The sequence below is a fragment of the Fukomys damarensis genome, unplaced genomic scaffold (assembly GCF_012274545.1).
Source record: "Fukomys damarensis isolate Sample0158 unplaced genomic scaffold, DMR_v1.0_HiC HiC_scaffold_16, whole genome shotgun sequence".
Classification (NCBI taxonomy): domain Eukaryota; kingdom Metazoa; phylum Chordata; class Mammalia; order Rodentia; family Bathyergidae; genus Fukomys; species Fukomys damarensis.
This window is the reverse complement of record NW_022900928.1, coordinates 44,268,991-44,285,053: the sequence shown is the minus strand read 5'-3', so window position 1 is coordinate 44,285,053 and position 16,063 is coordinate 44,268,991. Positions and strand designations below refer to the sequence as shown.

The 16,063-nt window shown below is 37.4% G+C and overlaps 1 protein-coding gene across 1 annotated transcript in view; it reads right to left on the bottom strand.

The window, feature by feature from the left end:
• Nucleotides 1–590: 590 nt before the first annotated feature.
• Deup1 (deuterosome assembly protein 1) overlaps nt 591–16,063 on the bottom strand; it is a 120,479-nt gene continuing 105,006 nt past the window's right edge. Inside the window, exons 14-15 of the mRNA XM_010633695.3 lie at nt 10,317–10,403; nt 591–957 (exon numbers count right to left, since the gene is read on the bottom strand). Coding sequence (XP_010631997.1) covers nt 10,332–10,403 — 72 coding nt within the window. The 3' untranslated portion in view covers nt 591–957; nt 10,317–10,331. The remainder of the gene's footprint in view (nt 958–10,316; nt 10,404–16,063) is intronic.

Below are 16,063 nucleotides of genomic sequence, written 5' to 3'. Positions count from 1 at the left end.
AAGGTGCTAGGGCTCCCAAATCTCTTTTAAGAGCATGTCCCTCAGTGAGCTAAAGACTTCCCATTAAATACTTCCCAATAGACCAGGAACTAAGCCCAGGGCCTTTGTCAAACATTCTAGATTTAAACTATAGTAAGTGGATTTTTTTTTTTAGCCCACTATTTCTAATTTCTTTATGGAAATTGTACATTTGCCCGGTGGGGCTTCCCAGAACTTTATATTTTCTTTTGGCTGGTGTTTTGTCATCTTAGCACAGTAATATATAATTCATCTTACACTGTAAGAAATCCACATTGTGGATAATACAAAAAAAACCCAAAAAACATTTTGTATGTCTGTATGGGACCAGGGGATGATAAGAGATTAGCATCCCTGTAATAAAACAGGAATGTATCAAAGAGGTCCTTCCTGCCTCAGAATCTACTTTCTAGTACCTAACACAGTCACTGCAAATGTGTATGTCATTGTTGTCATCACAAGGATGACAAACTGCTCATTCTGTGGAATAAAATTGTGCACACATAAAAGTTACTTTGCTCAGGGAACACTGATATACATAACACTGCTGTTTTGCTTCCAAGGATCCCTACCTCTGTGCTAGTCTGCCAGGAGGTTATAATGGACCTTTGTCTTTGTTATGTCCTTGCTTCAGTATCCATCCTCATTTGTCATTGTGTTTAGAGAATACTCTGCCTGCTGTAAGTCTTAAAAGGTAGGTCAAATGCATATGAGAGTGAATGATGCAAAGCTAGGCCGTGGACAGTTCATCCTGGAGATGCTGCTGCAGCTGCATCTGTTTGCAAGGGCAGCAGTGGGGACTCAGCACCTCCTGCTCCAGTGCTTGCATGAATCCAGTGATAATGATGGAATCTGTTGCATCCACGTACCTGTGGCCTCACAGCATCCCCTGTCCTGCCCATTTTTCTGAGTCTGGTTGTCTGGCTTTTCTGGGGGAATCTGTTGAGATGCCAAAAGACTGTGATTAAACTCCCCAGTGTAAATTAGACAAAATCTTATTTTTCTTAAAACTAAGCACCAAACTTTCATAGAGATGTTGCTCCATACTTATGTGAGGGTTTTTATTCATTCCACAGACTCCTGGGCACCACCATGAGCCACAGAACACAGCACAAGAGAATCATAGATTGAGCAGGTGGTAAAACCTTGGACTCAGACAGGCTCCACTCTGTAACCCATTGTACACCCTCCAGTGTAAGGACAACCCTGGCCTCCATCCCTGTCCTCTAGTGCTCCTGCTTCTGGAGCCATATCCAGCACTAGTAGGTGCTCAGAAGGTTTTGAACCCTTCAGTGAGTTAAGGAATCAACAAAAAGACTGACTTGTTGCCTTTGGGCTCAGAGCTCAGTGTCACCTCTGTTGTTCTTAGCCCCTATCTTACAAGTTGCAGATATCTTTCCTTCTACATTTGCCTTCAACTTCTTTTTTTCTTTCACTCTGTTCATTCTTGATCATAACTGTTCTCCCTACAGGAAGTTCACTGCCTTGACTAGAGAGTGTGTCCTTCCTTCAAACCCCTCTGGATATATCATCTGAGCATCCACCAGGAAAGATGCGGCAGCTCAAAGGGAAGCCCAAGAAGGAGACGTCAAAGGATAAGAAGGAGCGGAAGCAGGCCATGCAGGAGGCTCGGCAACAGATCACCACGGTGGTGCTGCCCACACTGGCCGTGGTGGTGCTACTGATTGTTGTGTTCGTGTATGTGGCAACACGCCCCACCATCACCGAGTGAGCCCCACAGAGTGGACTCCTCGGGTGTGGAAGGGGAAGCAAAGGAAAAATGGCTTTTATATGCAGAGATGTTCTTGATGCTGAGCTCTGAGCAGAAGTACTTCTGTCTTTTCTAGTCTTTGACTTGATTAAAGTTTCTCCACTTTTCTTGGGAGGGAAGAGGGAATGTTTTATCAGTGAACGTGCCATACACCTTATGGTCCACTTCATGTGCCTTTCAGACTTCAAAGCTGTGTGTGTGTGTGTGTGTGTGTGTGTGTGTGTGTGTGTGTGTGTGTCCATTCTAAAAATCAATATGTATAGCTCTTCCTGGTGAGACCTCCTCACCTCTCTAGGTCATGAAGCAGTTGGAAATAATACTCACCTCATCTCCATTGTCTGGACTCTTTCCTATACTTATTCACATTTTCCAAAGGGACTATATTTCTTTTCTGCTTAATGTGATTTGAAATATGTTGATTCAAAGTGAAATATTTATTTTTTGAATAAAGGAGATTCTAGTCTTAAACTGGTTGTTTATCATGTTTTGCAATAAGGTCTTGGCTGGCTGTGGGGTCCCTTTCCTGGGCACTGTCCCTTTCTCCACTTTCTTACCCCAGAGGCTTTCTCTACTTCTCTTCTTCCCTGCTGTTCACTGCCTCCAGGAAAATGATGCTTTTTGACTGGATCATTTTAAGATTGGGGGAATCTTGAGAGCGGCAGAAAGTGAGTGTAAATTGTTTTGTTTTAGAAAAGTGAGAGTTCTAATTAGAATATGACCAAGGTGCTTTTGCCCCAGTTAGCCTTTCCTGCTTAAATACTGCATCTGCAAACAGCAGCACAAAGTGGTCCTGGCATAAAGGTCAGGCTTGGTTTTATTCTTAACTGAAAGGATGCAAATTGTTGGCGTTTCAACCGAGTTTTCAATGCAAATTGGCTATGCTGGACAGGCTGCTTAATTTTATTCTAGCAGCATGGTTTGTAGGTCCTCATTCCTGATGGAGCAGCCTTCTGGAAGTCAGATTTGTAATAACTGTTCTGAGGGTGTCCCTTTGCTCTGTCAGTGCTGATTACAGGAAGATTTGTGGGGAGAGAAGTGCTTTTCTAATCTTTGTGGATGCATGACTTGCTCACTGATGGCAAAGACTGTTGCTTGGAACTTGGGGCCTCTTGGAGTGAGTCTTGCAGGAATAGGAAAGGATAGGTAGGTGCCAGCTGATGTTCAGAGATCCTGAGACTCTTGAGACTTGCTGGGTTCACAAAGCTCTGGGGAGACTTGGTGCCTCTTTATGTTCTCTCAAGTGCCAGTGGTCCTGTAAAGAGATTTACTAAAATGTTTTATCAAATTCAGGGGCTACTCGCTTAAAATTCCTCTCTTCATTTGGTTCTGTTTTGAGTCTCGGTGCTTTTTGGTCTGGGAAAAATTGAAAACCACTTCCTCAAGGACCTGCTCATTCAGAGGTGGGAAGGAAGCTTCTGTGGTCATCTTTGTTCTTAACAGTGGCCCCCAGGCTTCTGCCTGTCCCCTCCTCCCAGGGTGCATGCTGTGAAGACAGAGAAGACAGCCTGTCCATGGTAGGAAGAGCGTGGTCAGCATGATGTTTAGTTTCTGATTTCCCTATCTGAATAACTACAAATGGCACTTTTTAGGGAGGTGACCATCTAATAAAAAATTAGATTTTAAAGTAGAAATGAAGTTTTATACTCATTTGCCTGCTGGGATGTCTGAGTCTACTTGTGTGATATTGCCTCATAGGATTGCTGGGAGGATTACACTGAAATAGTGCCTGGGATGTAGTTACTCCATAAATAGTAATAGTATCTTGACAGTTGTATTGACTCATTTATTTCTCTTACGACCCTATGAGGTGTGTATGATTAGTATTCAGTTTTATGAACAAGGAATCTGATACAGACCAGGAAACTTGTCTATATAATTCAGTTGTAAATGAAGGGGTCCAGGTTTGTTTCTCCTTAAGCTTTTGATATGGGAAATTTCAGACATACATAAACGTGCAGTATGCCTCCTGTGCTCAGTGACCAGCTTCAGCAAACACCAATATGTAGCCATCTCTGTTCATCTATCCAGCCGTCTCCCGTACCCAGACATCCTTGTGCACACAAATACAGGAATTATTTTGAGGCAAAACAGGAGATGGGATTTAAATCCAAAAACTCTGTCTCCAGAGGTGTACTTGAACAGTCCCTCGTCTGATAAAGTCACAGTGAACAGCCTGTTCAGATAAATTCAGCCCACTGCTATTCAGCACAGGGCACAGTCTCTGATTTATCGTTCTGTGGGAGAAGAGCCTTGATTCAGTAGCCATCTAGGAGAAATATCTGTTCCAAGGGCTCCTTAAAACATTCTTGATTTCTTGGCTTGGAGAATTCTGAATATGATGTGAGAAGAGCATGGCTTTAGGAAGCAAAGGCATTTATGAATCCTAACTCAGCCACTTTCTAGCTGAACAACCTCTGTCAGCCTTCAACCTGAGCTGTAGGTGCCCCACATCTAATGAGGAAGGTTAATTTTACTACCTAGAGTATATTGGGAGGACACATTGACATATGAAAAGGGCATAACATCATTTCTAGTACACTATAGATGATCAATAAATTGCTATACCTTCCTTTTTAGTGTGCTCAAAACCTTCCAGAACACAAATGAAGGCCTACTCCTCAAGGCTTTACTTGGCAGAGAGACATAACACTACACACCGTGTAATAGATCCGTTAGGTGCTTTAGAGTCTCATTTTCATCACTATTTTCCTCTTTCTTATCCTTTGGGAGGCCTAGTGGATTTGGACTGGATTTTCAGAAAGCAATTACTAGGCAGGCTTGGTGAAAGCAGGCTGAAAATGGACTTTTAAAGTTAATACAACTTTGATGTGAGCCACCTCATGGCAAGAATGAGACACCAATTTACTCTGGACTTGCTGGGTGGAATTTTAACAATTCTCAAGGTAAATAGAGCTTCTCATGTAGATGCACTTGGTAAAGATTTGAGACATGAACTTCCAGATTCTTATTCAAGTGGCTTCAAGGGCAAAACTGAATGCTTTATTAGGAATTTCAAAGAAAGTCATACTGGAGTTTCTGCAGTAGGATCTGGGACTCTTGGCTTTCAGAGTCTTCATTACAGACCCTAACATTTCTTGAAGATATTACAAAGTCTGATTGGAAATAGGAATATAAACCAATTGTCATTGGTTTAAAGGTGTCATTTGATATATTTTAAGAATCATAGTACTGAGTGTGTGTGTGTGTGTACTTGTTCATTCTGTGCCCAACCAAAATTCTGATGCTCCATTATTGCAATCTTTGGGAGTATGAGACTGAAAAATTCATACAGTCCAGCTCTCAGAATGTGACACTTGGCTACTCACCCACACCCCTGTAGTGTATTGGGCCATAGATCTCATAAAAACTCTTGTATGCCAAAGTGTCTGTGAATGTAGAGTTAACAAAATCCCTATGTGAATGAATAGGATTCTGTGTAGAACTCAGAATCAGCAGCTTGGGACAGGAGGACTAAGGAGCCTTGCATATCTCTCTGATCTTCCTGGTGCTCTACAAAGCTAGTACTTGCTCTGTTTCATTTTCTGAACCTGAGAAGGCAAAGTTCAATCTAATGGGTTCTGTAATTTCTACCCCAATACAGAACAGCATGTCCTTTCTTCATGCATCCTGATGAGGGAACAGAAAGAAAACTTGCAGCTGGACCTGTAAATTGGAGTATTAACACTTGCCTTGAGTGGTTGGAAAGATTACACGATTATCCTTTCTTGTTCCCCTAAAGAATCTCACTTCATTATTTACTTGTAGAGAAATAAGGAAATCTTGAAATTATGGCTCTGAGATTTCTCTGGAGAGGTGTACCATGATAGGTACATACATCCCCTACAGTTCTGCTCCCCCATCATGTGTCTCCTGACTTGGCATGCCTACTATGGGTGCTGTGTGCAGATTCTGAACAGTGTGTTCTCTACAATATTTGTCACAGATTACTGCCTAAATTTTAGAAATAAGATACAGAACCTTCAGATCAAAGAAATGTGTGAGTGGTTTCTAAATCCCTCCAGAATATCTTCACTAGAATTGGAGAAGTCTTGCGTGTCTTTTGGATCATTGTCCCTGTTCTGTGTACTTAGGCAGAGCAACTGCACAGGAGGCTTGCTTTACCTACTCTATAGGGACCTAGTTTTTCCTTATGAGTCTTGGTGTAAATCATTAAGCAGTTCTAGTATATTTTCTCATTACTCTCCATGGCAAATGTCTTCGACTTCAGTTTATTTCAGTTGGGTCATCTGTATTATTCACCTGCATGCCAGTTCTTTGGAAAGGAGCCAGTCTTTCAAACAGCTTTTAAACTGGTGAGCTGTTGAGTAATAATTTGAGGAATATTGAGTAATAACTTGAGCCAAAAGAATGTTTGAGTGTTCAGTAATGTCAAAGTTAAGCCTCTCTCCTTCCCTTGGCCTTTACTTCCCCCTCATTTCATAAAGGTTGTCTGTCTTTAAACTCTCCCAGGAAGGAAATTTTTTTTCTAACTTTTGAATATTCCTTTTCTAGTTGAAACACCATACCTGGCCACATGCTGATCACTTCAGCTGTTTTGGAAGCATATTAAGTCTTTGGGGATCAGACCTAACAAGGCATCAGCTAGATCAGAATAGAATATATGAAGAAAGCCCACTATGAAGTCCTTTTGAAACTTCTCCACCTTGAAATATTTTTGCCTTCAGCTGTATTACTAGCTTTGTTGATGGCCTCCCAATCCATTTCACCCAATGTAAGGCATTCAAATTTCCACTCAAATAGTCTTCCCAGATTAGACTTTAAAAGACATAGCAATATGTAAAGACACACTTAAAAATATATAAAAGATTGAAAGTAAGAAAAAGAAATGGCAGGTAAATATGAAGAAAAGCCATACTGTAGTTTTAGCATCTGCAAAGGAGTATAAGGTGAATATCTCATGAGGGGCAAAGGATGACTTTATATATTAGTAATCTACAGTGGTACCTCAGTCCATAAATTTGATTTTTTTCCACAATTCTGGTTGGAAGCTGAGTTGGACGAGAACTGAATCAAATTCAGTGGCTAGGTCCAATGTCGACCTTATGGGGAAATTGGATTTGGTTCTTCTCCAGTTGGTTTGCAATTAGAATCAGGGAGAGAATTGCATTTGTGAACCAAGGTACCACTGTAATTTTAAAAGATGATAGATAGTTTTAAAATATATAAAGTAATGACTATGAACAGAACTATGGGAAAGAGCATTAATTTTAGTTGGAGGTTGTTTTTTTTTTTTTTGGTACCGGGGATTGAATTCGGGTCCTTGTGCTTGCAAGGCAGGCCACAGGACTGCTGAGCCTAAAATCCCAGGCCCTACTTGGTGTTTTTAAGATACACCTTTTAGGAATTAGATCAAGCAGCCTTTCAGCAAAGGTGTGGAAGATTTGAACAATAAAATTAGTAAGGTTGATCTCAAAGATCTTTTCATTCAACAGAGAATGTACGTTCTTAACAGCATACATGAAACAATCAAAATTGGCTTAATTTTCAAATTTGATGAGAAATATAAATCCACAGATTCAAGAAATTTAACAAGGTGTAAGAATAAACGAAACCATATATAGGCACCTCAGAGTCAAATTTCTGAAAACCAAAAATAAAAGTTGTGGGTGTAGAATTCAGATAGGTCTCTAGAGTAATGAGTTTGTAGGAAAAAAAGGCCTAGCCCAAGAGCTTTTTCTGTCTTTGATTTTTGTTTTTTGGTACTGGGGATTGAACTCAGGACCTTGCACTTGCAAGGCAGGCACAGTACCACTGAGCTAAATCCCTTGCCCCCAATTTAAAAATGTTTGTATTTTTCCTTGGTATGTTTTTATTTTACAAATAGTAAATGTGCTATAGTGTAATAGTACAGTAAGTGTACTTACTGTAATAGTAAGTGTAATAGTAATAGTGTGCTATAGTGTAATAGTACAGTTACTGTGCTAGGTACTATTGGTATTGGAAATACAACAGTGAGCAAAAATATCCTTGTCAAAATATTCCTGATTTTACATAGTATACATTCCAGCAGGAGAAAAATAACAGGTGTGAAGATAACACATAAACAATGCTGAATGTGGAGGGATTATATTTCTTATTAAAGACTTTCTTATGAGCACTTTATGAGGAAACTGAGGGTAAAGGACGAACAGTTTAAGAGGTACATGGAGAAACTACCGCAAGAGAATTTGCTGTAAGATTTACAACCAAGTTTTATGATCATACTTCTGAAATTATGGTTTCAGAAATGCTATCAGAAGTTGGAAGTGAAAAGTTGGCATACATATTCTGATTTTTTTACTCTTATTAGGATTTAAAATTATTTAAATCTGATAATATACTTTATAGTAAAGTGTAACCAGAAAAATACATAGAAATAATATAGCCAGCTATTTTGGTGGAGGAGGAGTATGAGGAAATGAAATATTATTATTTATTGCTTAAATATACTACCATTAGATAGAAGATAGAGAAATAGAAGATCACCAAATAAAGTCCTAGAAGAAAACAAGGAAAGCTCCAACATTTTGGACTGGGCAATGATTTTTAACATAAAAGCAAAATAGATAATTGCATTAGTACCTAGCCAAAGAAGCAATCAACAGAATGAAGAGACAACAGAAAAGGAGAAAATATTTTCCAATTATACATGATAAGGGATTAATATCCAAAACATAAGGAACAGTAAGAAAATAACTAGAATATAAAGGATCTAAATACATTCTCAAGACATACAAATGGGCAGTAGGTATAGTAAGAATTGTTCAACATTGTTAATCACTGGAGGAAAGCACTTAAAATCACAGTGAGATAGTATCTCACACCTGTTAGAATGGATATTACCAAGAAGATTTAAGGATAAGTGATGGAGAGGAGGATGTGGAAAATGGACACATTGCACACTATTGATAAGGAGGCAAATTAGTGTAGCTATTATGGAAAACAGTATGGAAGGTACTCAAAAAAATTATCACACTCACTATTGTGTATATATACAAATGAAATTAAATCAGTACACTGAAGAGATGTGAATTTCCATGTTAATTGCAGCATTATTCACAATAGTCAAATTGAATCGTGTCCATCAATGGATAGATAAAATAACCTTGAAAAGGAAGGAAGTCTTGTCATTTGTGATAGCATGGATGAACCTTGAGTTCATTATGTTAAGCCAGAAACAGGCAAATACCACATGTGGAATATAAAAAAGTTGCACTCATAGGCATAGTGACACATACTTGTAATCCAAGCAGTTGGAAGGGTGAGGCAGGAGAATCACAAGTTCAAGATCATCCTGAGCCAAATAGCAAGCCCCTGTCAACAAAACAAAGCAAAACAACAAAAACCTAGAAAATTCAGAATGGTGTTTATCAGGAGCTGGGGAAATGTTGGTTAGGGATAGAAAGTTTCAGTCAGGAGGGATTAGTTGAAGAGATCTATTCAACATGGTAACTATTTAACAATTTATTGTATTCTTGAAAATTGTCAAATAAATTGGGTATTTTGAGGCAATACATATATTAAATAGCTTGATTTAGCCACTCCACAGTGTATTTCAAACAAGTACATAATAAATATATGCAATTTTTATCAACTAAAAATAACCATTAGGAATAACAAACACAATGAAGTGATGGAAACACGTAAGCAAAGGAAACAAACTGTATAGTCAGGTCACATAACAGTGCAACTGATTTGTTCTAAGAAGTGTGTTAGGTAATTTTGATGTTATGCAAACATCATAAACTGTACTGAATAAACTAAGGTGACTACAATGTCACTTAGGTGATCTGGTCCTATGGGACAATCATGATATATGTGGTTCATCCTTGACTGAGACATCATAATGGAAGTTGAAAAGTCACTTTAAACCATCAATGGAAATAAAATGTAACACGATAACATAAGATCAAATGGTTATATTAATAAGTAAATATCCTGATTATACTTATTTAAGAAAAAATAAAAAGTATTAAAATGGATCTTAAAGGAAAACCCACTGTATACCTTATTTTAAAAATATACATTAAGGTAATTTAAAACAGGGGGGAAAAAAAAGGACAGAAAAGAGTGTATTAGTGATCATCTAAGGAAATAGTACCATTAAATGACAGCTCAGGAGAAAATCATAGCTTTATATCTAAAAACAGTGACATTGTCAGAAATAATGAAGCAGCAGTTATGATCTGTTAGATAAAATTGGGAGAAAAAATAAATGAGATAAGGACCCATTATGATAATAAATTTATAATTAAAGTTACAAATTATTAATATACACAGATGATCAAATTTTTCCAAAAAAAAATCTCAGGAAAAAGTGATAGAAACATATTAGTAATTTGAGACTTTAGTTCACCATTTTAAACCCAGGACAGAGTGAATAAAAGAGGCAGGGTTAGAAGACTCAGACAATATAGTAAAACATCTGACTCCTACAACTACATATCAAATTTTATCCCTGAAAGAGTAGTTCATACATTTTTTTCAAATTCCAGAAACATTTACAAAAATTATGTTGTTTACTTACTTATCTAGTACTATATTAGTCTGCTTCCTCTAAATTATGAGTTGCTAGATGGGAAGGGAACTTGTGTGTCTTGTTACTCCTCAGGAACTAAAAGTGACCAATAAATATTTTTCAGTACAGGAAAAGATAATACACAAAAAAATACAAATTACCACTAAGCTTATGAAAAAAAGCATAACTTTATAAACAAAGATTTCAAATAATAACAAAATTTTATTTTACCCATCAAATCAGCAAAACCTAAGCGATAACATGTTCTTAATTCTTTGCTGTATGTATAAATGAATACCTAATTTAACAACTCTGAAATGACAAGCAGGATAGGCAATAATAATAGTTTTTGCTGCTTCTATTCCCCTCATGCAAATATGCAAGGTCAGCCATGGCTTGTGAGGAAATGTACTACTTTGTGTCATGTCAAATCCTTACTTTTTTATTTCAGTCAGTGGCATATCCCCAGGCAGAATGGCATATTCTCTTAATAGACCCACAGCAGAGGCCAGTCCACTCCTGAACTGGGCTCCCAGGTTCTCTGCTTAGCTTCTCTTGCCCGTCAGTCACTTTACCCCGCTCTGCTGCTGTCTTCCAAGGGAGTGAGTGTTTCCCAAAGCTATTATTTAGCTTGTTGTTGACATGAAAATTTTTTGGAAGGTACACAGCATATTTTCATCTGGCAATAAATATGTATGTGTTGTGGTTAAGTTTCCAGACTGTCTCACAAAAACCTACTCAAACCTTACAGTTTAAAAGGCCCATAGGATTATCTGGTTAGATCTCCTTTCTTTTCCTGTAGCAACATTAATAGATTCTGATTTCATGTCTAGCAGTAGGAAAGCCTACAACTGTCCCAAATGTGAGCATTGTACCCAACGTGTGTAACTTTGGGTTTCAAAAACTCACCCCTTACTTTTCTACTATAAATCGTTAGCCAGCTGTGCATCTTAGTACCTTTCCCTGCGGGATACAGGAAGCAATCTTTGTCGTTAGCCACTTGGTACAATGAATGGCAAGGTGTTTGCACCTGTGCAAAAGTGTTAAGCCAGGATTTTCACCCATATTCTGCTCCATCTATCAGGTTTTGCATATGTTTACCTGAGCATCACACAGGGTATAATACACTCACACCACTCTATCATTTTTTTGTGTGTTTTTTTTAAGTATTCTTTTTATTTTTTCTGATAGAAGTAGCCCAGTTCAGCACAATGGCACATGAAAAATCAGATTTGCAAGATTTGAAGATCAAAAGTTAATCATCAGATTACTCGTGCATGGATGATGATGATGATGATCCATGATGGTAAAATACATGTTTTCATAACAAGAGTGGTATGATTATATGATGATGATGATGATGACTTTGACATTGGCCATGTAAGTCAAAGTTCCTGTGACAGTGAAATGGAACAAGAATCGACGGATACAAACACAGGGAATATAGACCACCTTGATTCAGATTATGAAGAAAACAGCAATGTGAGTGCATATTTGACTAGTCAAAATGTTGCAAAATGGTCACATAACCATTGGAAAGATCCATTGTTAGAACTAGGTCGGAAAAATATAGTGAGGACCTTGGCAGGGGTGAGACCTAGTGAACACAATGCCAGCACTGCCATTCAGTGTTGGACATTGTAACAAGTGAGATGCTACAAGATGTTGTGAAATACACAAAGTCTGAAATACAAGTATTCATACTTATACCATACTCATAGCTATACTCAGAAGTGTATTTATTATAACATTTCACTAGCTGAACTGAAAGCCTGCATAGGTCTGCTGTGCTTAGCAGGGATTTCTCATGGTAATTGCAGGAATGTAAACAATTTATGGAAAAGCATGGGTATGATTTTGAGGTTTGTAGAGTAACAATGACACTGAAGAAATTTGAATTCCCTCAAAATTCCCTGAGGCTAGACAAAACCACCTGCCAAGAAAGAAGAACTGATAATCTGGCTGCTATCTGGTCATTGACAGATTTGTAATTTTCCAGCAATTTACACACTATCTGAATACAACTTGATGAACATTTTGCAGTATTTCGTGGCCACTATAGCTTCAGGGAGTACATGCCCCCAAAGCCTCAAAATATGGCATAAAAATGTATGCTCTTGTAGATACAAAAACTTACTATGCTTTTTATTTAAAAATTTATCCTGGAACTCAGCCACCAAGACCTTATTTGTATAGTAAAAAACCAAATGATGGCGTGAACAGACTTGTTGTTCTCATCACCCAAACTAATCAGAATGTGACACTCAACAATTGATTTACCAGTTTCCAATCCATGTTACATTTGTTAACAGCACAGGTTGACCAGCATAAAAACTGTACGCAAGAACAAAGCAGAAATTCCAAGTGAAATGTTGCAATTTCAAAGCAGAGAATTGTATAATATAATCTTTGGATTTCAAAAAGTTTACACTGGCGTATATATGGCAAAGAAAAACAAATTGGTACTGCTGATATCAACATTGCACTGAATAGAAATATTGATAGAGAAACTTCTGCAAAATAGAAGCGTGAGATGGAAACTTTCTATAATGAAACTAAAGGTGGAGTAGATATTGTTGATGAGTTGTGCACCAACTGTGATGTCACTCAAAACACAAAGTGTTGACCAATGTTTGTGTTTTACTCAGTCCTAAACATGTGGCATAAAATAGTTTGATAGTTTACAAAGAAAATAACAACTGCAAAATACCACAGAGAAATTTTCTTAGAGAATTGAGACTGGAACTCAAGAGATCATTTACAGCAGAGGAAAAACAATTTTTCTGCCCAGGGAACTACTCAAAAAAATTGTGGAGCACATTGGTGAGCTGACATGTGAACAGGCAGGCACATCATCCCAGAGACCTACTACAACACCAGGAAAGCCAAAAAGATGTCAACTGTGCCTTGTAAGAAAGGACAGGAAAACAAAATATATGTGCTATCAGTGTAAGCAATATTTTTGTGTGGAACATGCAATTTTCATGTGTGAAGACTGCCTTGGGTTTGACAATTGAAGCATAGATTATTGTGTTGTAGAATTCTACTGATATTTTCATTGTAGTTTACGTAGATTTTAATTTCTGATGTTATCTTTTTAGGTTTTGTAAGTAAGTAAACAGCTGATGTGAAAATGTTGATATTCTAGATACACAATACATATTAATAATTTAATACTTTATTGATGTTTTATGTTTCTGTTAACTACACATTGTATAATATGATAGCCTCCTGACAAAACAGCAAGATCAGCAAGAAGTCAAGTATTTCCTATAAAAAGGCCAGGAAAAAACAAACCACACATTCTGTCAATGTATGCAATATGTGTGTATGTAGCATGCCGTTGTTATGTGTGAAGACTGCTTTAGGTGTGATAATTGAAGTAGTTTTTTTTGTAGAGTGCCATTGGTATTTTCATTGTTCACATAGGTTTTTATTTCTGATGTTCTTTTTTAGACTTTGTACACCAAAAATTTTGAATGTTGAAAATTTTGATGCTTTATAAACTCTCAATAAATGTTAAAACTCCAATACTTTATTTTTGTGATTTGTTTACTGTTAAGCATTCATTGTTTAATATAATAAAAAATCATAAAATTAAAATTAAAAATTCATCTATAGAAATATTCTACAAAATAAATGTGGGTTTGACACACCCATGTTTATGCACCTTTATGACAAAAATATATCATGCTTTCTTTTAAAATAGAACAAAACAAATAGCAGAGGAAAAAGGATTTGAACTGGATTGAATATCCCAACATGGATATCTTATTGACTTAATTCTCTCCTTCAAGCTATACTCAAGGTTTAACCCCTGCCTTGCAATAATGAAATGCACTAATCTCAACTACAATCATGATGATAATTTGCATCCATTTGTATGCTCTTATCTGGATAAGAATGATGTCAAATTCACATTTCATGTTTAACTAGTTTCTGATGTGTTGACTCAGACTATAATTCTTGAATAAATACATCTGGTTAATGATAGTGACTTGAACAATTTTCCCTTCTAATGATAAAACAACAGTAAAGGGAAAAATAAGACGTAAATTTCCAGAATAAAGAGAAAAGCAGGAGGAAGAGCAACAACATCTGAGATGGAAGCAAATGTAGCTGACTGAGCTGAACCGACAACACTGGCAGGGGGAGCACCCGGGAATCACTCCAGCTTTCACCACAAATCTCATAAAGCTTTGGAACTGATAAAGCGAAGTTCTGGGAGTGATTGTTTAGGATAGCGCTAGAAAAAAGATTGAGGGAGTCATTTTAAAAACTTGTTAGGATCCCAGATTATTTCCTCAGCTCTGGCAGAAGGCAAGCAATTCATCCTCAATGGGAGAAATACAGTCTTCTGGCTAAGGGCTCCAGGTGTAGTTGAAAGAGGTGGTCGTGTCCTAAACACACAAGGCTTAAGTGATGGACATATAAAATACTGAGATCCCTAGGTTTCTTGCATACCTGGCCCCCAGAATGTGGCGAGGAGCACTGTACCCTTCAAGCAGAAAAGTAGAAGCATCTTCTCTGGGGAATTTATTATGCCCAAGAGAAAGGACCTAAAAATTGAGGCTATCCAAAGAAATGATCTGTTTGGATTAGCATGCCCTGAGTCAGTAAGTTCCACCAAATGTGCACATGAGCCCAGAACTTTTTAGTGCCTTTAAAAACAAGCAGACAACTAAGGATCTCAGTACATTTGTTTAAAAGGGAGAAGCCAAGATAAACTAAATAGCAGTGAAAATGAAACAGCCTATACAAAAATGACTGACTAATGATTCCTCTTTTGGATCAAAGTAGATTTCCTAATATGAAAGTAAATACAGATATTTTAAACACGGTTTAAAATTTTTCTGCTGCATAGTAGACAAAACACTGTAAATAAAAGGGTTGAAAAAGTTAAAACCAATCTATACAATTCAAACAGAACTCCCATTTAAAGAACAATCATTTTACCTGGTGCACTACAGATTTGAATAAAACAAACACTAGCTTTCACAACGTAGTAAAAATCCTGGATGTGGGGCGATAGTATTAAAAAGGTGCATAACTAGACATACGCTCACAGTGCTGATACTAAAATGGCAATGTGATAAGACCCCACTGAGTCCAAATCCAGGGGAGGCTACATATTCAGCTTTCATCCCTCCAAATCAGTCTTAGGAATGGACACTTGCCCTCTTGAAACCACTGCAATAATTCTAAGAATGAATGACTGTAAAGCCATTTAAAGTCCTCTAATTATGTTGAGACTTCTGCAGTGTAAGAATCTAAAACACCATTGGATGAATACATAGTGTTTCTTGTTTGCATTAGACTATAATGTAAACTACTATAGCCTGTGGGCCAAATCCAGCCTGCCACCTGTCTTTGAACAGATGGAGAGCTAAGGAAGGTTATTTTTTAAACTTTTTATTTCAAGATAAGTATAGATTCAACATGCAGTTGTGGGGAAATAATGTAGATGCTGTGTACTCTTTATTCCTCCAAGATTAACTTCTTCAAACCTGTAGTGTGAGTGTCCTTATTTAGCTAGGATAACAGCGTTGATAGAGTCAAGATAACAGTACAGATCTTGCAGGACCTCTCTTGAACGCCTCTATAGCCTCTGGCACCCACTAATCTGGTGTATGTTTCTAAAATGCTGTCACTTCAAGAATATCATTCAAATAGAATAGTACAGAATGTATCCTTTTGGAATTAGCTATTTTGGTAGTTTGGGGCTTTTTTTTTTTTTTTTTTTTTTTTTTTTTTTT